General features: G+C 41.3%; 1 protein-coding gene across 14 annotated transcripts in view; it reads right to left on the reverse strand.

The window, feature by feature from the left end:
• CALD1 (caldesmon 1) overlaps window positions 1–26,361 on the reverse strand; it is a 188,592-nt gene that overhangs the window by 7,141 nt on the left and 155,090 nt on the right. For all 14 annotated transcript variants that reach the window (XR_003233001.2, XR_012002475.1, XM_072762992.1 and 11 more), the window contains 7 exons: window positions 21,532–21,674; window positions 14,617–14,881; window positions 11,497–11,637; window positions 6,105–6,148; window positions 5,920–5,998; window positions 3,835–3,972; window positions 3,080–3,175 (listed from right to left, as the gene is read on the reverse strand). Coding sequence is in view for 12 of the 14 variants with exons in the window: in XM_072762992.1 (XP_072619093.1) it covers window positions 3,080–3,175; window positions 3,835–3,972; window positions 5,920–5,998; window positions 6,105–6,148; window positions 11,497–11,637; window positions 14,617–14,881; window positions 21,532–21,674 (906 nt within the window). In the remaining 2 variants the exon portion in view is untranslated. The remainder of the gene's footprint in view (window positions 1–3,079; window positions 3,176–3,834; window positions 3,973–5,919; window positions 5,999–6,104; window positions 6,149–11,496; window positions 11,638–14,616; window positions 14,882–21,531; window positions 21,675–26,361) is intronic.

The raw sequence follows: 26,361 nt of genomic DNA on the forward strand, positions 1-26,361 counted from the left end.
TAGATCAGGGTTTCACTCTGAATAATTTCCAGGCACCCTAAAAAATATTAATTTGACAAACTACCTTGAACACTTTTAATTTTTAGCACATATTAAAATTATTACATAACTAGTGGTAGAGGGTGGTTTTTCTCTTCAGGGAATTTTAGAACAGAACATGAGTCTCATGGATTATTTCTTTCCTTCTTGAGGTTTCACTGGGTGAGGACTATTTTGGTGAAAGAATTTTCCTCTAATTTTTCCTTAGTGGCCACATGTCACACATTTGCCAAAACAAACTCAGGCTTTCCCTTCCACCCATGTATACCAAGGAATATTAACAAGGAGCTGAGGATAAATCCTCTCTGATCCCAAACCAGAAGGCGCAGTTGGGGGGCCTCCTATTCGCTGTTATCTTTAGGTAATCCTCTGACATCCTGGGCTCAAGCTCAGGCTGCCTAAAATCCCAAGGGTGTCAAATTTAGATGCCTGCTGTCAAGGGCCAGGCTGGAAACACAAGTGCCTAAAGAGGCCTGGTGTAAGGAGACTTAAAAAAGAAAGAAAGAAAGAAAGAAAGAAAGAAAGAAAGAAAGAAAGAAAGAAAGAAAGAAAGGAATCAGGGAATTCAAGAATGTATGCCTCCACACCTCAAAAACATGTTCAAATTACAAATTTATAAAGGGAAATAAAACACACCAGCCCCCAAACTACACAGATCTTAGCTGCAGGCCACCAGCGTGAGACCTCCTGAACAAGACCTGCACAAGATCCTTGGGCACACTCAAACGAGCTTTTATTTACAACATCATTACATTTGTTTCCTTCCGATCAGACCTTCATCCAAGGAGCCACACTAGCCTGTCTTTCTAAGCTGCCATTCCAGACTTAACCTTTTCCTAACAAGTTTTATGCATCTGCAGGATCCTTTCAGCCTGTTCTTCATTTCAGAAATCTTGTCTCTTTTCTGCCAGACCCAGGGTGTCTATGGGTTACCCTCTTGCCCTTGCTGGGGTCCAAGTCATGTCCTCCTGCAAAGAGACTGCCATGTTGTTTATTGAGACTTTAACATGGCACTGGGGGTAGCAAGCCTGGGATGTGCATGAAGCTTAAATCTGCTTACCAAGCACACTCAAACGAGCTTTTATTTACAACATCATTACATATGTTTCCTTCTGATCAGACCTTCATCCAAGGACCCACACTAGCCTGCCAAATCCAATGGGACATGGGAAAAAATATGTCACCACAATCTATACTAATTGTTGCTTCCTTCTTTCCTTTCCTCTCCCTCCTCTAGGAGATGGTCTAGTGAATTGCTTCCTAAATCACAGGTAAGGCAGGCAATGGTTTTTCTAATTTCCTTATAATAATTTTTGGTCCTACCAGAAAGTGGGCTTTTCTTGAATGGAAACCTGCACAGTTATTATACCTGCTGTGTTAATAACTAAGTTAAATCTCTTAACCTCCCCATTAGGATAACACAGTTGATGACAAACTCATCAGTTAAGGTGCTGCTAACAGAGTAGAGGTCAAGTCCTGGGCCAAATACAAGAATATAGTATGGTATAAAAATGAACAAGATTGTTAATACTGTAAATGTGAAAAAGTAATCATCTCATTTAGTGATGTGCCCTACTCATCAAATAGGAAAGCATATACCTTTTTCTCTTTAGCCTTTCTATCTTGTGAGATCTTCAGTGGGTCCATGAACTTGATAAATTTGTATCAAATTCATGTTTGTAGAGGAGAGGGTCCTTAAATTTTATTAGGTTTCAAGAGGTCCAAGATTCAGAAGGGATAATAATCACTGGTCTGGACACACAAAACCTATATAAGTTACCATTATAAAAGAAATTTCTACTCCTTAGGTTACCCTGGATGCTGGGGGAAATTTGAAGCACTAAAGAGAACGGACCTTTTGGGTATGATCCATTGCCTAAACTCTCTCTAGGTAAAGGCCCCTCTTTCTGTATCTATTTGGATGAGGTAAAGAATTTTTTTTTTCAATATGTAGACTTTCCAATTTTAGCTTAGGTTTACATTAGTTTTATACTTCCTGAAAGCCCTCATGCAAAAAAATCTCAGGCTGAATGGTAATCAAGTGACTACATGGAGTCATGCCCACAAAATGTATGGAAATAATGCCATTTTTTTTTTCGTTTTAAATTGGAAAAGTGATAAACTGTACTGATGATTTTGGAGATTAAATATGGAGCCCAACGATGCAATTAAATGGTCAGCAATGCAGCGGTTGATGATTTAGCAAGGCTTTTCTTTTACCTCTAGCTTGGAGTAGTTTATACCAATGGAAGCTGTGCTCCCTTGGGCACCAACAAAGGTATAAAAGCAACTTAATAGAGAAAGTCCACAAATATATAGTAGGGAGCTTCATAAGGCTTTTGATTATAATGATAAATGCAAGGCAATTATCACAGACATTCAATGAAAAATTTAAGAGGACATTTTTATAGTAAGATAGCCACACTTAATAAGAAAATGTTAGATTTCCAAAAATAACATTCATAACCGTTTTTATGGTTTCCAGTTTTACTGTGTTGTTTGCTCTTTTTCTCCAAATGACTTTCCTTTGGAGGTGTTGACAATAAAATCAAAGCAATCATTTCAACAACTGCCCAATAACTATATTTTTGTGTTAAGTTACAGAAATTAGGCAAATTAGAAAATATGTGTTCAAAATAGCCAACATACACATTCTTTTGGGAATAAGTCTAGGAGTGCTCTTGACTGAGACGTGGCCAAGATAATTTGACATTTTCACTTTCAGATTCCTAACTGTGATTTATAAAATGGAAGCTAAACAAACCGGTTAAGAGTGTAAATGTGAACAGCGTCGAGCTCCAGCGAGCTACTCCACTCAGGGTGTAGAGGTGACTGTGGTTCCATTTTACCCTCTGGGGCAAAGGGTATGGGCTGCTCTAGATGTGCTCTCTAAATCTGAGACCCTCCTCGTTTGTTATTCAGGGTGACAGCAAAGAATAGGAGCATTGTCTTTCCTAGGCAAATAGACGAACAGCTTGTTTTCTTCTGGTGTTGGAAACTGGGAGATCAAAAAACTTCAGAATAACTCGAAGCTACTTACAGAAGGTTTGGGAGCGGGTGACTTATTTCCATCTGGGGTTTTAGTTAGCCATTCGTTGATGCGGCTGGAAACCCCCACCTTCAAGCCAGCAGTCTCCTACAAAGTCAATAATTCATTATTACAGAAAAAAAAAAAAACTTTACTTGGAAAAGACTCAAAATAAGTAACCTCAAAATACTATTATTAGGTATTACTTTGCATAACCATCATGTGACACTAATCAATTATTGATCTCTATATTTTATAGTTTGAATAAAATGAGCCTTAAGCTTGATATTTAAAGACTATGTTAGGGGTGCCTGGGAGGCTCAGTCACTAAGCATCTACCTTCAGCTCAGGTCATGATCCCAGGGTCCTAGGATGGAGCCCTGCATCGAGCTCCCTGTTCAGTGGGGAGTTTGCTTCTCTCTCTCCCGCTGCCCCTCCCCTCATTTGTGCTCTCTCTCCCTCTCCCAAACAAACAAATAAACAAAATCTTAAAAAAAAAAAGACCATGTTATCTGGTTTTCTTTCCCCTGTACCTCACCCCCTTCCCAACTCCAGGGGTGGGCGATTAATTTCAGGCACCTCATTTGGAATACTGTGGCCAGAGCATAGTACACAGTCTAGGCTCCTGAACACATTGTCTCTGAAAGAATTAACATCTTCTTCACTGCTTTTATAATTAAGTAGTGTGATTCCTTAAAAAAAAAAAAAAAAAAAAGGAAAAAACAAACCCAACCTCTAAAATTAAAAGACCAGAATCCTATACTGACCTTATTTGGTGTGCCTGACACAGTGGGGGACGAAAATACATTCCCTTTCTCCCACATGCTCTTGATATTGCGTACACCTTCAGCAGGAACGGGAAGATCTGAGGCTGCTGGCTTTACAGGTTTTGTGGTTTTTGTTCCCTGAAATGTGTGAATTATTTTTAGGGTGGGTGCTGATAAGTTTGCTCTCATAAAATTATGGTGAGCTTGTCTTCCTCAACATTATCATTCAAAATTCATTATGATATTTTAAAAAGTTCACCTTCACCAAAAGTTGTTGTAAAGCTACATTTGGACGGTATACAGACCTCACATAAACCATAATACCTACAGCTGAGGATCTTTCAAAAATGAAATGATACCTTTTACTGGGACACCAATGATTGTGGAGGGGATATTTCATGTCATTTCTCCAATAGATAAGTGCTTTATGTGTGCAGGGCACTGTGCTAGGCTCTGGGGCTATAGAGCTACTCAAGACAGTCTGCTCTGTAGTCTCCAGGGGACTTAACATCTTAATAGGAGGGAAAGACAGTAACTAGTTATACAAGTATTTATTTCACATCGTGGTAAGTGTTCTGAAAGACAAATGTGCTATAAAGCATGCCCAGAGAACATACATGAGGGGAATAATACTTAGTTTAGGGAAGAAAGAAGGCTGCTCTGAAGAAGTGACATTTAAACTGAGAGACAACAGAAGGTTTGGAAATGGTGAGGCGAAAAGAAGGAGCAATGCCATTCTACATACAAAGGACCGACGACAGGACGTGTTGGAAACCTGAGAGACCTGTGTATGGAGAATATACCAGGAGGAGGAAAGAACAGATGTAAAAATGAAAGCTGTGCATTCAAGACCTGTTTCCAGCAGTAGTGATGGGCATAACCAGAATCATGCATTTCTCTGGTGGTCCTGCTCTGTGGCCTGGGGCACGTGCTGCGAGGCCTGCTAGAGCTCTGGTCGACTCAACCACAGATAATCACTATCTGCAATCTGTCTTACATTTTATTGGACATTCAATCTTGTGAAAAAGCAACTCTTGAGTGCTGGGACTTGAGTATTCATTTGATAAATCATCCAGACCTCTTTCTTCCTTATGCCCTCTTATCATTTGTTTGTGAACTATTGTATAGCTATCTCTGCTCTGCAGTTCAAAGAAGAGGAGAAAAATCAAACCAAGCTGAGCCAATTAATTTATAGCAGGTATTCCAATATACATCTGAAGGCTAAAACCATTGACTAAAACTATAACAGGAGAAAAAAAATACATCTTGATCAATGGCAAGGTACCAAATGCTTTGGTACTTGGAAATATACTTTATATCCAAATAGTGTAGAATCCATCCCCTTTTTTGGGGGAAAGTGGTGGGAAAAAGTTGGATCAGAAAGAAGCATAAAGGGCAGCCCAGGTAGTTCAGCAGTTTAGCGCCGCCTTCAGCCCAGGGCGTGATCCTGGAGATCCTGGATCAAGTCCTACATCAGGCTCCCTGCATGGAGCCTGCTTCTCCTCTGCCTGTGTCTCTGCCTCTCTCTCTCTGTGTCTCTCATGAATAAGTCAATAAAATCTTAAAAAACAAAAAACACAACTGTGGCCTTTCAAGCCCAAAGCAATCAGTTTGAAATTGATGATGATTAACCTTGGTCTGGCTATCACATTTCTATTAATTTATACTACTACTTTTATTTGTTACTAAATGTTTTTATAGATAAAAAAAAAAAAGGATTAACCAAGGTTGCAACTGTTAAAACTACATATGGGAACATATTTTAAAAGTCGTTAAGGAAATTTTAGATATGCTTATGAATGTACAAGTAATATAGTTCTATACCAATGAGCCCATTCATTAAAAGAGTAACAGCTTCATTAAAGAATATTCTGGCTGAAAGCAGAATACGAAAATTTATTTAAAACCTTCTATAATTTATCTTTGTTACTGCTCTTCTGTAGAACTAGTTCAAAGTATAATGAAGCATCACTTATATTCTAACACAGTAATGTGGTTCCTGGACCTGATTACTGTCCTAAGCCTCTACGATCCCTCATCCACAGAGTCAATTTCTGTTTGTCCCCGACTCCTAGGCCACCTCACCTCAATTGCACTGGTGTATTGCTCCAATCTGCTGTCAATCTTGGAGACGACTGCTGCTTGATGAGTTGATTTGACACCACTGTTAAGTGAATAAACACACACACACACACACGTAAAAATACAAGAGAGAATCATTCCATATATAACAGCTGATGATTCTCATTTGAACAACCAACCATATTTACCTTTTCTGCACAGATTTATTCAAAAATTCTGCTCGCTCTTCAATCTAGGAATTAAAAAAGAAAACCCAGTTAATATTTGCAGCTTATAAACAATGTTTCTCAGCCACACATGCTTGCTGTTTATAAACAATGTTTTGGGATGCCTGGCTGGCTCAGTGATTGAGCATCTGCCTTCGGCTCAGGTCGTGACCCCAGAGTCTCGGGATCGAGTCCCAGGTCAGGCTCCCTCCCTGCCTGCTTCTCCCTCTGCCTGTGTCTCTGCCTCTCTCTCTCTGTGTCTGTCACAATTAAATAAATACAATCTTTAAAAAAAATATACATATATATTTGTATATATACATATATACACAATGTATATATATATATATACACAAATTTGTATATATGTATATATATATATATATATACAAGGTTTCTCAGCCTATGTTGCTTAGTGAGTAAAAGCACCAGAGTGTGTGTAAGAGTAATAGGGTGTTGTGCCCAGTAATTCTGCTGGAAGAAAACTACTTAGGAGGTATTTGAGAGTGAGATTTGGAGAGAACAAATGGAAAACGATAAAGAGTGAAGATATACAAAGTTCTGGAGGCAAATTAAAGACCAGACAGAAATGGAATAAAAATACCTCTGAAATAATGCAAATCAGTGGCAAAATAATTACATTTCAAGACAACTCCCCCCCCCCCCCCAAAGCACATGCTATTGCCCTTTAGGACATATTTATATGAGTACAGATAGACCATGTTATCTAACAAAATTTCCCCACAGTGTTTTAACTACATATTACATGTGTAATAGGATCAAGTAAGAAAGGTAACTAGGAACTGTGAACTCTTCACCTCCTGCTTGGCCTGGCTTTCTAACAGACAGCTGTCAAGCCTACTGCTGAACTTAATTTGCCTTGAATGTGGAAGATAGGGACACGAGTAGATCGAGACTAGGGCATGGCTCCTCAGGGCTGAGGCTCCTGTGAAACCTTTGTTAGGCCAAGGGGGGAATGACGGAAACAAGGCCAGAAAAACTGATGGATACATATGAAACAGGAAGGTCAGTAGCCTTTAATAAAATCCTTTTTCTCTTCAAAGCTAGGAACTTCCCTTTGCTAAAACTAAAGCTACTAAATCAGACATTATATTTTACTGACACTGTATCACTCAAATCACATGTTCTATGTAAGTCAGCAATTATCTGTTGACTCCTTATGACACCCAGCTCCAGGGGAGAAATTGCCTCTGGCACTTACTGGCACTTATCACCCACCAAAATCAGCAATTAGTAAAATCTTTGTATATGACTGCCTGTGCCAAAGCACACACATGCCAAAGGGGTCCATCTTCTGCCCTGGTCAGGGCAGCCAAGGAATCTATGAGACCTCAGCTCCCCCAGGCTGGTGTGCTTCAGTGTTCCCTAGAGTCTTCTGAGGTGTTAGTGGCTCTTTTCTGGCCAGGACAGTCCTGGGACTCGTGCAGTATTAATAAACAACATTAGGCTTTTTGGGAAAAAAAATGCTTCATTCTAATAGCAGTTGAATAACATTTTTATAGATGTTAGCGGGGGCATTTCATTTTTTCCAATGATTTCTCACAATGATAAAAGCAACTCATTAAAAATAAAACTTTATGCAAAAAAGTGCTACCAGTAGCCTTGAATTTATGGGATGCAAAGTGTCTTAAATCTTATTTTTCTGATTTTAATATAATGTAGAAGTACACCGCTGGAGAAAAAGCTCCCGGGTGAATAAGGTGAAATACATTGAAACTGTGCAATGCACTGGCACTTTTAATATCCATCCATCCATCCATCCGTCACCATCCAACCATCCATCAATCGATCCATCCATCCATCCATCCATCCTACTTTTGATCCTGCCAACCTGTCAGCTAAGCAACTAACCAATAAATTATATATTGAGTACTCTATAAAGTTGAACCCTCAACAATGTATAAGACAGTGTCCCATTCTTTAAGAAGGACACGATTAGTAGAGGAGATTAGTAGAACATACGGATAAAATACTTAACATTCAATGATAGGAACCATAGTAAAGATAAGAAGAAAATGCCATGGCTATGGGAGAAGTGACTCTCTGGGTCAGTGGAGAAGTTTTTGAGTAGTTTTAGTTTATAGTTTACAGAATTTCATCAATGAGTTTATGGAAGTGAGGGTGGGGGGTAGGATTGCATGAGTTATGAGTTACAGGGGAGCAGGACATTTGTGGCAGAGCAAACCCATGCATGAAGATTTTGGGGGAACACATGCAGGGCAGGGGGTGGGTGCAGGAATGTAACACATAGTGGAAGGAGAGAGGAAGGGCAGCCGAGGGGAGGCTTGTTCCTTCTAGCATCCTCCTGACTCCAGGATGAGCTTGCTAACCCTGGCTATCCCATTAACTCAAATTATGGAGATTCTCAGAACCTGACATCTCCTTTTGTATCTATAATATCAAATACAGCTTGACTTCACTATCACATTTTGTCAGGTCTCACCATCCATTTACTGATTCATTCCTATTGGAAAATCCTTAACTTAATCTAGATAATGTAACAAAGTGTACTAAATTTTATACACCTAACAATTTCTGCACAAGGAGAGCAGTTGGTTCTTCTGAAGACCAAGAGGTGGCACTGTTGTCCCGAAAAAAACTCAAGGGAAAAAGCAAAGCACGCTATTAATTTTAGAAAATTGGCTCTCTCCTTACTGTACACCCCTTCCACCACCAAAATATGAAAACAACAATAATAAAAACCCAATTTTAAATTTAATTTACTTAAAATTTGTTCTGTGCATGTTTTACATAAGAAAAATCATTCACCACTAACAAAATTTAACTGTGAGAAACCAGGCTCTGCGTTTCCCAGACAGGGAATACAAGGAGTCATGAGAACTTAACAAAATACATGAGTTGATAATATTTTGAGGTCAAATAGCAAATGTTTTCCCTTACACTGGCATTCTACAGTCTTAACTTATGACCACTTAGAAAAGTCACAGGGCCAAGAGTATCAACAACTGTAGGAATTCAGTCGTAGAATATGAAATTGAGCTCTAAAACCAGAGCCACAGCAAATTCTTCAAGGCACATACTATGGGGAAAAGTAATAGACTGTCTGCTCCTGAAAGTATGTCTCTGTTATGTAGGAATTAAAAATGTTTTGTTTCTCTTAAACATAAATTGATTGCTCACACATGCCTCTTTAGCAGAGGGAGTGGATGAATGGCTTCCAAAGCAACACTGGATGAAATGAGAAGCCAGGAGTCTGGTGGAGGGAAGGACCAGAGAAGTAAGTTGGAAAATTCAGTAAAAGAGACATTTGAAGAAGAAAAGGAGGATGGGATATAGTTTCTCCTACAAAGAAGAGCAATTAGAAGCTTAGATGACTACGACTTTCTTCATCTTATTTTGACCAAGACTGTTCAAAGCTTAGTTTGGGTGGGACTTCAAGGAGGGAAGAAAGAGAGAACATGGCTTTCTCTGATTATTGATGAGCCACGAACACAGAGGACCCAGACTAGGAACAGAATGAGCTCTGGTTCCTGCACAGAGATAGCCTGAACTGACTGGGGTTTTTGTTTCTTTGCTTTTGTGTTTTGCTTTTGTTTGGTTGGTTTTTTTTTTATTTGTTTATTTTGTTTTGCCATCCTGCCCTTTCTTCTACAGCAGGGTCTGCGAACTATGGCCCATGTGCACCATGGTTTTCACATAGCCCTCAAGCTAAGATTGAGTTTTATATTGTTAAATGGTTTAAGAATCCAAAATAATATTTTGGGACATAGGATACCTTTATGAGATCCAAATTTCAGTGTATCCCCATAAAACCATCCATTCCACAAAGCCTCTCTCTACTCATTTCGCTCGGCTCTGAGATCTTATTGTGCTGGTAGTCTGCATTTGGTTACCTGGCAATTCTTGAATTCCCCTGAGCAGCTGACTAGGGCAATGCCATAGGGGCAGTGACCTTGTTTTGTACTTCTCTCCCTCATGGTACATACCACCCATTAGGTATGTTATAAATATCAAATACTAAACAATAAAATCCTCCTGTGGCTTAGTTCTGATTCTTCCTGCAGCAGATCTTGAGAAGAGAGGGTTCAACATAAGGACCTTCTGTGGCAGGTGTCAGACTATGCTTGGGACCCAGATGATCATAAAGACTAAGTGAAGCTCCTTAAGGATCAAACATGCTGATTTTCCTGTGAAACAGGTAATAACTGTAAAATGTTAAGTAACTGGCTTTTGGTCATTTCAGTGGGCCACGTGAGATGACCTCACACACACAATTACAGACACACACATGCATATAGTTAAGCAGCTGGAGCCTGGCTATGCTTCTCGACTTGTTTTGCTCATCGTCAATGCTAGCCTAGTTAGGTTGATGGAAAATGAGGGAGAAATTAAAATGTTAAAAGCTCCAATCTCTGAAGATTCACTCATCCATTTATTGATTCAGCAAATACTTATTGACTGTTTTCACCGTGCTGGGTGTTCCACAAACGTTCACTCTCAAAACAAAACATGTTATTTCAAAATAACTGGAAAACTGAGTATAAATAATAGATAGCACTTTCTTGCTTCTGTTTTCTTTTGTCTTGCATGTCAACCCTTCCCTCATCTCCTTGCCTGGGCTCCCTCTTGCTTGCTCTCTTTTCTCCTGCTAGCACTTTGGCTTCCATCAGTTAGGAGCTGTGCTCTTTTTTAAAGAAAGATTTTATTTATTCATGAGAGGCACAGAGAGAGAGGCAGAGACATAGGCAGACAGAGAAGCAGGCTCCCTGAGGGAAGCCCGATGCGGGACTCCATCCCAGGACCCTGGATCATGACATGAGCCGAAGGCAGATGCTCAACCGCTGAGCTACCCAAGTGCCCCAGGAGTTGTGCTCCCTGAAGGCAGTGATGGGACCAAACTCATCCTGGCAAAGGACCCTACCCAAGTCACATTTCATCCCCTCCAGTGATAACAGCTTTCAGATTTGACCAGTACCATTTCCAGCTGCCCTACTTTGAATAATGACAAAGAAAAAGTGAACAGCCAGCATGGAAAGCAGCTCAAACCTTTATAATACAGTTGCCCAGTTCATAAACTTTCTGTTTCCATTTCCAACTGCTTGAAGCCAGGAGGCATCTGGAGGGCACGGGTCAGTAAAATCTCAAGATAACCGCTGTCACTTTAATGCAGACCAAAGCATCTAATGGACAAGAGGTACAAAGCTTTCCACTTTATTTCTCTCCTCCCTACATGTTACAAAGAGAGGCTGTGAAAAGGCTGAGAGAAGGAGTAAAAAGATAAACGAAGCAAAGGCTCTGGACAATGAGTAACTACATAAGGGGCTAAAATTAAGTTTCCATCACATTATAACCCAGGTGTTAATAAGAAGGCACTCTGGGAATAAAAAAATACCTTGAGAGATGAACCTTTAGGAGTGAAACACTTGAATGGCTTCTTGTCCTCTGATAAGTTGTCTTCAGGCATCTTCTGACGTTTCTCAGCAGCTTCTGCCCGTCGCCTTTCTATCTCCTCCTTTAGCCTCCTCTTCTCTTCCTGGGAAAGAAAGAACAAGTGACAAGGACATCAGTACAAGCTTCATGCCAGAAGAAAAGAGTGCTGTAGGGGAAAGAGCACTAGTTCCAGAGGGAATGAGCCGGGTTCTGGACTGGATGCCAGCCCTTCCTCAAGGGCGGTGGCTAGAGGTTAGGCCGGAGCCTGCAGCTCCAACTGCCTGATTCACTCTGGAGCTGCCGCTTCCCAACTGTGTGACCTTGGCCACGTCACCTTCTGCTCTGGGCCTCCGTCTGTCATCTGTAAAATGGGGATACTAATAGCTGTCGTGAGGGCTACAGGAGGAAAGCCTGTGTGAAACGCTGGACCTTGTGCTCAGTATGAAGGTGATCGTTATCATTGTCATCACCATCCTGTCAGGTCATTTAACGCAGACCTTGCGTCTCTGTGTAGGTACAATGAATAATGCCCCTTCTCTCCCTCCTTCCTAGGACAGTTGTGAAGACAGATGGGATAACTGATGTGCAAAGTTACATAAATCTAAGGTATTATACTTGCCAAATTGCCCAAGAGATGATATTATGCTTGTTTCAGCCTCAAATAAACCGAGTAGATTGCTTTAGATGGTTTGACAAAACTAAAATACATAGACACTGCATCACAGCAGCCACAGAAGTTCACATTATGTCTCATTAAGCCCTCTGTGCCTTCATCCCTGGTCTGTAATAGCCTCCCCTGTCTTCTCTCACAGGCAAAACATTTCAGAGCTCTGATCAAGTTGCATATCCTCTGTGAATGTTTTGCTGAGATAATCGTATAGTTTCAAACTGTCTATTCTCAAAGACTGGCTGTTCATCCGGCAGAAGGATTCTCTGTGTTATGGGCTGAGCGTTTGGGCCCTTCTCCCATTCATACATGAAAGTGTTAACCCCCAAAGTGATGGTTTTAGGAGCTGGGAGGTGGTTAGAGTGGAGCCTTCACGAATAGCCCTTCTAGGGCTCTTCTAAAAGAAAACCCAGAGCTCTCTTCTGTGTCCTCCCGAGTGAGGACGCAGTGGGAAGACTGCTGTCTATGAACCGGGAAGTGGAGTTTCACTACACACAGAATTTGCTAAAGCCTTGATCTTGAACTCCCTAACTTCCAGAACTGTGAGGAATAAATTTCTGTTGTTTATGAGCCACCCAGTCTACGGGGATTTGTTATTGTGGCTCCACTGATTGAAGACTGTTTGGTAGGAGGCTGGACCAGATAATCAACTAGGTCCAATCCAATTCTAAGAGTTAGTGTTTCTTTTCTGCCTTCATTGATACTCTGCTCCTCTAAATAGCATTAAGAGCAATGATAAGAATAACCGTAACTACCAGGCATCGGGAGCGCAATGACGTATTTAATCCGGGCATCAATGCTGTAAGTAGACATTATTTCACAGGTAAGGAGAAGAAGTCTTACCTTATCTGAGTTCAGTAACTCCACCAAGGTCCCCAGCTTGCAAGTGGCAAAGGATGCCAGCCTAGGTATGTTTAATTCTAAAGCACTAGCCTCCCAAACACTTCCCAGCCAAAGGCAACTGGCTCATTGAGAGCCGGTGTTGGAAGATACCTTGGAATAATTTAATCAAACCGCCCTTGCAGGTCGGGGAATTGTTGCAGAGGATCCGTGTCAGAAAGCCATCGGAAGTCTTTTTGCATGGTTCGAGTGCTGGAAGGTCACCATCTCTTAAGATCAGAGGGAAAAGCTCTAAGCTGGTTTGGAGAATTGAGGTCCCAATACTGATTCCACCATTTACCGGTCAAGTAGCTCACATAAGCCACTCAAATAATCCAATTCTTTGCCCATAAAATGAGAATAATAACGCACCTCAGGATGAAAGGAAAGAATGCACCTTGTAAAGTTGTAGTTGGTTAAGTGCTTTTTTCAGTTTTCATGATTTGCCTTCTTGTAACTCTATCTGTTGTTTTTAGTTCTGTCTTAAAAGATGGAGCACCTTCATCTGTTCATTATTACTGGGCTCCCGCTACAGGCATGGCACTGTGCTGGGTCCTGGGTTTACTGTAATGAACAAAGCAGATACTGCCCCTGCTTGTGACGGACGCCCTTGTCTCCTTACTCTTCCATGAAAAAAAAGAAAAACTATTAAAAAAAATCTATCAAAACTCTTCAATTATCAGCAAATAATGATCATGTGACTCTTGGGTCTAATCTGTAGACCTTTTCATCCTGGATCTCTACTTTCTGTTCTTTCTTTCTTTCTTTTTTTTTTTTAAAGATTTTTATTTATTTATTCATGAGACACACACACACACACACACACACACACACACACACACACACAGAGGCAGAGACACAGGCAGAGGGAGAAGCAGGCTCCATGCAGGGAGCCCGACATGGGGCTTGATCCTGGGACTCCAGGATCACGCCCTGGGCCCGAGGCAGGCACTAAACTGCTGAGCCACCCAGGGATCCCTTCTGCTTTCTGTTCTTTACTGAGAGACAGTACAGGGGAATGGGTTAAGGCAAATGGGATGTGGGAAAGTTCCAATGCCACTCTGTGCCTCAGTTTCCTCATTTGAAAAATGGGATAATAAGACCACCCACATCAGAAAGTTCTTATAACTGGATATAAATTACTACACATAAAGGTTTTAGAACTGTGCCAAGCGCGTTAGCTTTATTATTTTTTTTCCCCCCTAAGATTTCATTATTCATGACAGACACACAGAGAGAGGCAGAGACACAGGCAGAGGGAGGAGAAGCAGGCCACCAGCGGGGAGCCCCATGCGGGGCTGGATCCCAGGTCTCCAGGATCACGCCCTGAGCCAAAGGCAGATGCGTAACCGCTGAGCCACCCAGGTGCCCCAACTTTAATATTCTTAAAATGTAGTTGTAAGAGTCCATGCTCAAAAGAGCAGGAGCATTCCACCACGGGGAAAACAAAAAAACAAAAAAACAAAAAAACAAAAAAACCCACCTCATTCCCTGGGCTGGGAGGGTCACCAGGTGGAGGGGCTGCGCCCTGCTTACCTCCTCTCTGACTTTTCTCTCTGCTTCCTCCTGCTTCCGCTTCTGCTCCTCCTCCTCCAGCACCTTCCTTCTCTCCTCCCGCTTCTTCTTCAGCTCCTCCAGCTCCTGGGCCGCCTCCTGCTGCTTCTGCTTGAGCTTCTCGAACTCCTCGCTCTCGGTTTCCCCGCGGCGACGGCGAAGCTCCTCCAGGCGCTTGCCCGCTTCCACCTGCGGGGCTCCCTCGGCCTCCTTGGCCTCGCCGGCCCTCGCTCCCACGCCCGGGCGGCTGCAGGGGCAAATGCACAGGAGCTGGACACAGGCCATTCGGGCACCCCTCCCCGCCGCCCAGCACGCACGCTGCTTTGCATCCCAGGCCAAAAGAAATCTCCACTGCCCATCAGGACACAGTGGCTCTTCACACCAGCCCAGGGGGGCTCGGGGTGGGCCTGGAATCTCAAGGCCCCAATCGGGTTCCTCTCTGCCACTTGGCCTTGGCTTCCCAGCTGTACAGCCGGGCGAACAGACACTGTTGGTGGCAACATGGCAAATGGAACATGGGCAAAATAGTGCAACCGCTATGGAAAACAGTGGCGAGGTTCCTCAAGAAAAAAAAAAAAAAAAAAAAAGAACAGTAAAACTATCATATGCTCCAGCAATCCCACTTCTGGGTATATGCCCCAAAGAACTGCAAGCAGGAACTTGAAAACGTATTTGCACACCCTTGTTCACAGCGGCATTCTTCACAAGAGCCAAGTGGTGGAAGCAGCCCAAATATCCCTCAACAAATGAATAAACAAAGTGGTGCATACACACAGTGTGATATTATTCAGCCTTAAAAAGTACGGAAATCGGTCACATGTTACAACGTGGATGAACCTTGAGATTACGCTGCGTGGAATAAATCCGTCCCCAAAAGACAAATCCTGCACAGTTCTGCTTATAGGAGTGATCTAAAGCAGTCAACTCAGCAAAACAGAAAGTAGAATGGTGGTTACCAGTGGCTGTAGGGAGGGGGAGTTATTTAACAGGTACAGAGTTTCGAGTTTGCAAGATGAAAAAGTTCTGGAGATGTTTCACAACAATGTGACTGTACTTCATACAACCAAGTTGTATGCTTAAAAAAGGTTAAGATGGTAAATTGTATGGTATGTGTTTTACTACAATTTAAAAAATCCATGATCCATGCATGATGCAATATGGAAAAACTGGGCAAATATTATTTGTTCTATTTGCCTCAGTGGCCTGTTCTTAGGATCCCATGAGATCACATATTAAAAAAATGTTGACTTCTATATCATCATAAATATTAGTCGTTACTGGAAAGAAACGCATGTTTCGCAAAACAATGCTATTAGATGGAGGACTAAAATCTAGGTGTGACCCTAGTAAAGTTCTCTACCATAAGTTACCGGTTAATTTGGATCTGCCTAGAATCATGGATCAGGAGGGAAGACTTAAAGGCCCAGTAACTGGACATAGGAAAAGATGGCTGAAACTAGGGGAGGCACTGAAATAAAAATGTGCTTATCCACATCCTTGTCTTGAACTTGACTCTAGCAGCTGATCTCTGGCAGATGAAATTACCCTTTGCCTCTTGATTAAGAGCTATAAATACAGAAATATATGTCCATTCTCACATAGGTGCTCCAAGACAGTTCGTAATGATGGCATTACCTTACAGCTTCAATTTGTGTGGTCCAACAGGACACAAATATTCCTAATTGGGACTTAAAATTACTAAATTAGCTCTGATGTGGTGTAGTTAGGGTTGTTACTTATGCTTTATAGACCCTTTTCATATTTATTAGCTCATTTAGTAGTCACAATAACTAAGGAGTTTGCAGGTTACCTTAATATCTCCATTTTATGAATAAGGAAGCGATGGGTGAGAGAGAGACAACAGTATGCCCCAACTTTTGGTAGTAAGAAAGTCAGAGCCATGACCAGATTCAAGTGTTTCTCTACCAGATTCTAAGGTTTCTCTACTTTTCTTTCCACTGAACTATAATTATATGGAGAGTTAAATATGGTTTTCATAAAATAAAAAAAAAAATCAATGGAATCCAGCATGTTAGCCTCTACCTCTCACCAACTACCCTGAGGACTAGAGAGTCTGGGAGGGATGTTTCCTACATGTAAGTCTCTAGAATTTCTACAGTCTAGGCCTAACTACCTTCCATGCTCCAGTGGAAGCAGTGCTTCATCAGATGGTACAGCTCATAAAACAGCAAGAAAATGGATGTTTTCTACAAGTTAGAAATAAAATTGAAATTAGGGGCACCTGGATGGCTCAGTTGGTTAAGAGCATCAAGAGCATCTGACTCTTGATTCTGGCTCAGGTCGTAATCTCAGAGTTGTTGAGATCGAGCTTTGCCGTTGGGCTCTGCAGTGGGCATGGAGTCTGCTTAAGATTCTCTCTCTCTCTCTCTCTCCCTCTGCCACATGCCCCTCTAAAAAATTTAAAAAGAAAGAAAATCACTCTTTTTTAAAAAAAGAAAAGATTGAAATTATGTTGAAGTTTTCTCTGGGCATAGGGATTTTATTGTAGAATTGGGAACATATTAAGACTAGAGACAGATCACTATCCCAGGGGTCCTTATGTTAAAATTTTATTTCAGAACTGGTATTCTTAGTGTTTTTACATAAATCATATAAAAAAAGAAGAGGGAGATCATTACCACCTATTGACCCTGAGCTCCTTTAATAAATTTGCTATCTAGTAGAGTTTTGACATTGATAATTGTCTCCAAACATATTGGTATTGACAACTGCAGCAGAGACTATGTTTTCACTGGAGCTGGATCCTCCTGGCACTTATTTAGGATAATTTAGTGGTATCCTTAAAAGTGTGCCTAGTTACAGATAGTCCTTAACTAAGAGACAAAGATACAACTTGCCAGCTACTTAAGTAATTATTAACAAGCAGTGAGGTCATGCTTAACTAGCCCTGAACACAGGTAGCCCATCCCTAATGCTGTGTCTAAGGAACAGATGAATTACCACTGTCTGATATCATTTATTCCACATGGAGAAGGGCTCAGTGTTTCTAGAGATGACACAAGAAAAAAAGAATAAAACAGAAAATGAGTTCAAGACTACATATTTACGAATACCGATCTTATGTGTACATCTCATGCTTTTTTAAACATTGAGGTAGTTCTTTTTTTTAAAAAAAAAAGATTTTATTTATTTATTTGAGAGAGAGAAAGAGAGAATCAGACTCCCTGCTGAGCAGGGGACTGACTCAGGGCTTGATCCCAGGACCCTGGGATCATGATGGGAGCCAAAGTCAGATACTTAACTGGCTGAGCCACGCAGGGACCCCTAAACATTGAGGTAGTTCTGAGTATATTATGTCCTTTCCAAGCTTTTTAAAGTGAAGGATGAAAAAAATCAATATTGTGGATTATAATCAATATTAAAACAAAAAACAAAACAGAAAACATCACAGTGCATTGCAGAGCAAGGGAAAGCACCATTTCTTGACATGTTTGTTTCAGTTTTAAGTATATATGTAGCTGTGTCCTGGGTAATGATGTCAAATTTATTTCTTACTAAGAGTTGAGGTTAGAAGGCTTTAAAATATTGTTCTAAGTTCTTGACAGTTAAATTCTTTCATTTTGAACTCAAACAAATGTCAGAGGGTCCCTTAAAACTTGATGTTGCTGTTTCAGGCTCTTATAAGTTCACAGGTCTGTGACTCCAGAGAGAAGATCTCTCTGTGTTAATTCAAGGTCTTTCCATCTTCAGAAGAGTTTGCTCACTCCTTGCGTTCATCATGTTAGTGCACAGGAGTTGGCCTGGAACACACGCCTATGGAAACTTCTTTGGATTCCACTAGGTGTCACTCAGTCTTTATTTTGGACAATGAAAGTGTCCATCATTAGGGGCCTGTTCAATAAATCATGACTTGTTTGATATACACCCATCCATCCATTTTATATATACGTACATCCATCTGGTGGAAAACTATCATTATTAACTGTAAGCTTATGGTTCAGAAAGGTAGCTATAGGGGATCCCTGGGTGGCTCAGCGTTTTGGTGCCTGCCTTCCGCCCAGGGCGTGATCCTGGAGTCCCGGGATTGAGTCCCACATCAGGCTTCCTGCATGGAGCCTGCTTCTCCTCTGTCTGTGTCTCTGCCTCTGTCTCTCTCTCTGTGTCTCTCATGAATAAATAAATAAAATCTTAAAAAAAAAAAAGAAAGGTAACTATGATATACTGTTATGTACAATGCAAGACTCAAAAATATATTTATAGTTACACTCACACATACATATACTATATATATTTGTCTATTTTGAATATATGCACATAAAAATATCTGGATAAAATGTTACTGGTGGGTGGTGGGTACTTATTTTTGTGCTTCTATTTTCTGAGTGTTTCAAAATGAGTATCATTTTTTTCCTATAATCAGAAAAAACTTTAATTACCTCATTAAAAATAGATGGAAAGTAAAACAAATGCCTATTTTGCACTTTCTATAGAATCCTTGGTATAATCTGCTTTTTCTATGCCTTGCTCGTTGAGTTGAGATTTTTTTTTTTTATGTCATGTTTTAGAGAAAACTATCTAATCACAGAAAACAAAATTATCAAAGGGGGCAGTAATTAAATCAAACATGAGCTATGCTCGAAACAGTAGCAAGAGTTTTGTCCTTGTCATCTCTACTCGGAGGTACCGGTATACCCTCAGCACTATGGTGCCATGAACATGGAAAATTTTCCAGGTCTCTCCTCTATCCTTGGCTTCCTTAGGTGTGAGTCTAGATGAACAAGCAGACCTTTCACCATGAACACAGTTTGTTTGCAGTTAGGCTAGTAGGCACTTGGCTATTCTAATAGAGGCTCCTACTACAAAGCTGCTTGCTTTATAAGTTCATACAGCAAACCCAGGCATCTCCACTTCCACTGGCATCAACTTCGAATTGAAATTAAAACTAATCTATGTTGGCAGCTAAACAAAAGCTAATGATATGGTGGCTGCTGTCATTTTTTTTCTGCCCAAAGATGGAAAAATTTGGGCCAAGGTCACATTTAAGAATTCTCAGCGCTACACCTGTTGCCATCCTTGTGATTTTTCTCTTTGAATTCCCAGCTCCCTGGATTTCCACACAATGGGCATGTTAATTATTAATGTGAGTTTTGACTAAAGCTGGTTGGCAAGTTTGCTAATTGTTAACTAAATTTCTTTCTACTGACAGATTCTTAAAAAAAAAACAAAACATTATTTTTCTTAACAAAAAATACACTCAAACCACAAAACATATTTTAAACAATCAAATAATAAGACAGTAATATCATTAGGCAATATTCATTGGATACTTTTCATGAACCTGACACTGTTCGAGGACTTTGAAATATTAAACTACTGGCACTTCGGCAAGCTTTGGACTCAGCTAACCAGCTGGAATCAACTCGTTTTCTAGATTTTCTATGAATTCTTAATAAACTCCTGATGTTCTACTTAAAGTCTACTTTCTTGCCAATGCCAAGTAACATCTATAGGTTCTCCACATCCTCTTTCATCAGTTTACTGAGGCATTTTCTGTACACTTTTACTTCCTTAGGCTCTCCCTTGGATAAATGTGACTACCTTTCTGCTCAAGTTTTTGTGTAGAAAAATTGTTTGGGGGCAATTATATTTCCCCACTCTAGCCTGCTTAGAGAAGCAGAGCCCTAATAGTTCTGCTTGCTTCTGAATGCTACAAAGGCTTTGGTGTAAGGAATATGTTCAATACTTGCTTGTGGACTTTATTTGAACTGTTCAGAAAAACAAGGTCTAGAGGCAAGACTGCTGCCAAAACAACCCATGGGAACCCTCGTTTCAGGGACCCAGGACTCTTCCAGGAATCTGGCACAGCACCCAGTGTCATAACAGAGGTAGGAATTTGGCACCAGTGGTTGAAGGGGGTGTATCTTGTAGGAGTGGGGCACAAAGAATCATGTAGCCAGGTGTCCACGGCAGGCTTCTGTAACTTGAGTCCTTCTACAGAACTGGTGGGGAGCTCTCAGTATTCACTGTCACTAGAAATAAGGATTTATCTGCATGTACGTATCTATCTGTCTGAAAATCAGTTGTCCAGATATTCAACATGATGGGGGATGGCGGGGTGAGAAGGGGAAGCTGAAGGTATGCAAGTGTGTTCTCCAAGGGGCGCCTGGGTGGCTCAGTACTGAGCCTTTGGTTCAGGGGGTGATCCTGGGCTGCCAGGATCAAGTGCTGCATTGGGCTCCCCACAGGGAGCCTGCTTCTCCCTCTGTCTATGTCTCTGCTTCTCTCTCTGTCTCTCATGAATAAATAAATAATTTTTTTTAAAAAAGGAGGAGTCTCCAAAGGGTATTAAATAGAGCACTAGTGCTATGCCCTATGCCTACCTCTTTGAGGTTCCCAATGCAAATTAACATCACGTGTTCTCAAAGACCTGTGTTAAAGAGATCTAATTAACTTAGTTTAAACTACATTTCCCAAGTGTTTGGCCACAGGACAATCTCAGTTTTAAGCAACATTTATTTATAATCTTTAAAAAATATATTTTTGAATATGGTACCAACAAGCATCTCTTATGAAATTGGCTGAGCCACATAGAGAATCAATGACATTAACCCCCGTCATAATGTCTTCTAACAAACTGATCTTACAGGAACATATTAAGTCAGGGAACAAAAACATGGATCCTAAGCATGATCTGCTTTGCTACATGATGGGAAAAGCAGATTAAACCTTGTCTGAGCAATGACTGCTGGTCTTATGTTAGTGATGATAGTCTGACTTGCTGACTGAATATCTCTAAGACAATGGCCAATGACTTCACAACAGAAATATGTTGCCCGTTTAGCACATTGCTGTCTGGAGGCACAGGAGAGGGAGGCTAATTATTATTTTTTCTTCACAAGTGGACACAGTCATTGTTAAGTTGTCTCTGCTTCTTACCTGAAAGTATTCTCGGTGTGTTTAAGTTTGTGGGTCATGAATTCTCCATTCTGTGACTTTGCTTCTGGAAATCCCTTCTTTCCATCCAAGAAGCTCTTCACTTCTTTTGGTTCTTTGTCCTTTTTAATTTTCTCGTCTTTGATCTGACCAACGGTACACAGCAGGAAGAAACATAACGATAAAAATCCTATTAGGTTTTGGTTGGTATCACCGAAAAAGACCCAGAATTATTAGGAAGTCAGAAAACTCAGAAGTAAAACAAACCGCCGGAGAATGATGTCGTAGAGCTGGGCTCAGAGGAAATTCTTAGAACTTGAGCTATGGTCCTCTAGTCTCTGTGCAAAGACCTCGACCACAATTTTAGGAAGTCAAGATCATCCCTGATTTCACTGGGGTTTTATTTTCAAGAGCAGTGGAGGTGTTACTGTTTGGAAACTATTATGCACTGGAAATTTCATGGAAGGTCGCTCTTTGTAGTTCCCACTGAAAAGAGTTATCATTAGTGTGGCATTGATGGGAGAATAGCCAGGTCGGTTGGACAGGTATTTTTCTTGGTTGAAGACTGAGTCTTTGAAAAGGACACAGACGTGTTGAGGAAAAAAAGAAGAAACCTACCAGATCTGCCAAGCCAGTTTTGACAGGTGGCAGGGGAAGCCCACCCTTGTATTTTAATCAAAGGAGTAACTAGGGTCCTGAGGATAGAAGACATAATAACCCTACCTTTAGGGAGACGACTCAGATTTGTGGGACCATGTTTGTAGTCATCTAAACCACTACAGTTCAAATGGAATAGGAAACCAGAAGTGGTTTTGTGATTGTTGGGGGGACAGAGGGAGATGATATATGGAGAGTGGGTGTTAGCTTTAATTTTTATGAATCTTGTGTTACAAGATCCTCACAGTAAGTGAGACACGTTATTTCCAAGTAAAGCGAACTTACATAGCTTGATAGGGGGTTGAGATTACCTGTATCAGCTCACCCATTCTTAAAGTATGAGTGTGAAAACAGGAGAGTCTCGTTCATTACTGATCATTTCAAGACAACCATGACAAGACACTAACGTTCTAGAGCAAGCAACAGAGGAAGGATAGGCATAAGTACTTGGGCTTTCAGGGGCTGCCCAGGATGGCCTCCCCTTATCTGATTGCTCACCTCTTTCCAGCTATTCCTCTGATACCCTCTGAACACTTACTGCTAAAGTGCATGCCTTACTAAGCACAGTACATTTTTTTTTTCTCTTTACTGATGAGCCTGGAGTAGTCCTTTGCCTGACTGTCTTCTTTGGATGGTATTTGAGTAAATTACCACAGATGGACTACCATGTTGCCCTAATTAGTTAAGACTTTAATCTTTCTCAAAGGCTGTCCCTTGGACATGCTGAAAAAGGCAGCTGTTGTTTTACCATTCCCTCTGAGAGCTTCATCTGAAAGGAAACCTGAGTTTTTGTTCTAGTATTGTCAACAAACTGGCTAAAATGAAGCCACCTAATTTCTCTGGGATGTTGGCTCTACATCGGTAAGAGAGGTTGGACCAGAGGATTCCTTCCTAATCCCTCATCCTGCCATTTCCTTCTTAGCTCCTGATTTGCCATGAAAGGCTAAAGAGAAGAGAGGGACACTTTGGCTTGTCCTACAGCTTGATTGCAGCTCCCCAGTGGCTGTTCTTGCCCAACAGAAAATCAACGTTCATTGGGCAGGCAGGAGGAGGCAATGCCTGTTTTCATCCTGACCTATCGCTGCTGGATATTGCCCCAGATTCCAGGGACTGGAGTTTATATGTCCTGGTTCAGAAGTATCTGGGGATGCAAATTTGGGGGGAAGGAGTGTCCCATTTCAGGGAACCCACAAAACACATTCTTAGTCAAATTTCATGGATTGGGAAGCACTATGCAGAGACATTCCCTTTAACTCATTTCTCCTATTTTGGAGTCAGAGATATTTCCATTCTCCCTAAATGCCTTATCTGATTTATTGACCAAAAATGTGTATAAAGTAGATTTGTGAAACAATCCATGTCTAAGACAAGAAAAATCTCCCTTCTTCTTTTTTTCAAGCTCTGCTTTACTGGCAAAAGTTGCCGAGGATGGTATGCTTATACGCTCTTTGGAAGACTTTCTTAGAAAGTATTTTTCTGAGGTCTGGGAGTGACTTCTGGAAATGTCTTCTTGAAGAAGTCTCATCGTGATGTTTGTGTTTACTTGCAGTAAACAAACAAACTCATTCCTTAGTGCCTTTAAATTTTAAGGAGCATAGTAATAGATTCAACCTGAACTCATGAGATTCTGAGGGAAAAGTATTTGACCTGCTAGGTCAGAATGTTACCATGAAGAAAATCTGTGCCGATGGGTGCATAGATAGCTAAGTATCCTGAAGAGTTCATGTGCTTCACATTCAGAAAATATTAGCCTATGAGGTGCCCTGGTCAAATGTGACATGTGGATAAAACTCTGGATATTTGGGACATCCAGTGGGATAACACGTGGGTGTATGGTGGGGGTGAGGGGATTCAAGTGACATGCCCTTGTGCCAGAGAGACACCCAAAAGATCAAGTGAGCAAGTCAAAAAGACTGAGCTGGCAGTCTGTAGATCAATGCTTTGCATCACCCGATTTCAGGAGAATGACAAGAACTAGTGCAAGTTACAATATTTCAGATTAGATTTGAGTCATTTTTGTTAAGGCTCAGAAACCTCAAATTCCTTTTCTGGGTCCAATGCCTACCACATGGTCTTTGCCCCTGTAAGTTGGCTCTGCAAACAAGAGGGCCTCGTCAGTAAGCCCAGACTCCACCCCCACACCCACCGAGTCAGATTCTGCCTCTCATAAGATTCCAGGTGATTTATATGCATGCCCATGCTTGGGCAAGTGTGGTACCTGGTTCGAATATCAGTTTCAATATCATATGAACAGTTCTCCCAGAAATAGGTTTTCTGTCAGAGGCCAGGAAAAGAATAAAAAGCTAGGGAGAAGAACCTAACAAGAGGCATTTTCTAAGTGGAGAAGAGAAAAAGAAAGCTAAGTGTCAAGGTTGGTGACGTTCTGTGATCCAGCGCCACAAACAATTAAAACCGCAGGGCTGCAGGGGAGAACTGAGTTTTTTTTTCTGAGGTATGGGAGTGACTTCTGGAAATGTCTTCTTGAAGAAGTCTCACTGTGATGCTGGTGTTTACTCGCGGTTGACCAATCCAGCATATCTCCTTGAAAGGAAATTTTCTGTTGTTGTTTTTTAACAAAAAGGTTAAAAAAAAAAAAAAAGAAAGAAAGAGGGAGGAGGGTGTTTGAAATGGAGAAATCATGTAAAATAGGATTCGAAGTTGTTTACATAAAGTAACCACACAACTAGCTGGAGGGGGGAAATCTAGTAATTCAACTAGTAATTTACAGATGAAATGTCAAAGCAGGAATGCTAGATTTTTTTTTTTTTTTTTAGCTAGGTTGAGTGGCTCATCTGGCCTTGTGTAAAAAAGAGGCCCAAAGTTTTGGGACTCTAGGACGGAGTGTAGAGCAAGCTGGGAAGGGGGCTGGTCTGAAATCATTGTCCCACCCACACTGCTGGACCTGGGCCTTCTCTGAAAAGAGTCAGAAGGATGCTTTAGGGTGACCGTTCATGAGAGCCCTTTCCGGCTCACGGGCACTAATATAGACAGGGACTGTTTCTGTCATTAAAAACAAGTCACATCTTCGGGAAGCCAATTAAATTATAAATACAGAACCCAAACAGTGTTCTTTCAGCTTCCCCATCTCCACGTGAACGTCATCCCTATCCCGACCTCACGTCCTCTTCCTTCCATAAAGACCTTCACCACGAAACACCAGCTTCACTCAAGAGCCCAAGTGGGATGTTTCTGTTTGAGTTTAGCTCCCAGTAACTTTTCATATTTCATAGATGAATCTGTAGGGGTTCTTCTGCTAAGAAACAAGAACAGTGCTTCCCAACGTGTTCAACCATTTCCTTGGCTGCTGCTCACTCGAGCCAAATTCAGCTTTCTAGTTCTTAGCACCCACGCTCCCACCTTCCTGTAGATGAGTGGTGTTGGCATTTGGTCTTTACTCCCACACCCCCTCAGGTTCTATGAGAAACAGGAAGGCCCATCCGTCTTAAAGTAAATAGAACATGATCTAGGGTTCTTGCTTTTTTTTCCCCTGTGAATCTTAGGAAAAGGTATTTAAGAAACTAATCATCCCCCCCGCTTCCTCTGGTTATCTAATTTTCTAAATACGGATTTTTCTGTGTCTTGATATGTCCCATCATGAGCAGAGAAGGGCAGCAGGATTCTAGCTGGCCCTCAGCAGCTCTGATGCGCTCCCGTGGGCAAAGGCATCCGAATCCTCCTTCCTACCTTTGATAATTTAGTTTGGCCATGTATACGCACTCTGAACTTATGAGACATCGTCACAACTTTTAGGATTACATGGGGGCTCACGTAAGCACAATGGTTAAAGTGAGGCCCGGCCTTCTTATGTGGTGTTTTGAGTATGTGGGGCGTAATGACCCTCTCTCTGCAGCTGCCCCGGCTCCACTGACTCGCTTACTTACCTACACTCAAACACCTTGGCACCAGCTCCTGTGTGTGCCTCAGAAATGCAATGCAGAACCCTCGGCCAAACTTTTCTTTTGAAAACCAAATACCATCTTCAGTTCATCGAATTTTCTACTGAGATGTGGGGGAGTGTTTTTCCCTTGGAAAGTTAAATCATTCATCAAAGCCAGTTGGGACAATTTCCACAATTGAAATGAAAGTAGGGTGGCTCAAGGAGAAAAAAAAAAAAAGCAGTTAGAAGAGGAGAAAGCGGGAAAAATTGATCAGAGCAGTGTTTTTCAAGCTTTCTGT

The sequence above is a fragment of the Vulpes vulpes genome, chromosome 7 (assembly GCF_048418805.1).
Source record: "Vulpes vulpes isolate BD-2025 chromosome 7, VulVul3, whole genome shotgun sequence".
Lineage (NCBI taxonomy): Eukaryota > Metazoa > Chordata > Mammalia > Carnivora > Canidae > Vulpes > Vulpes vulpes.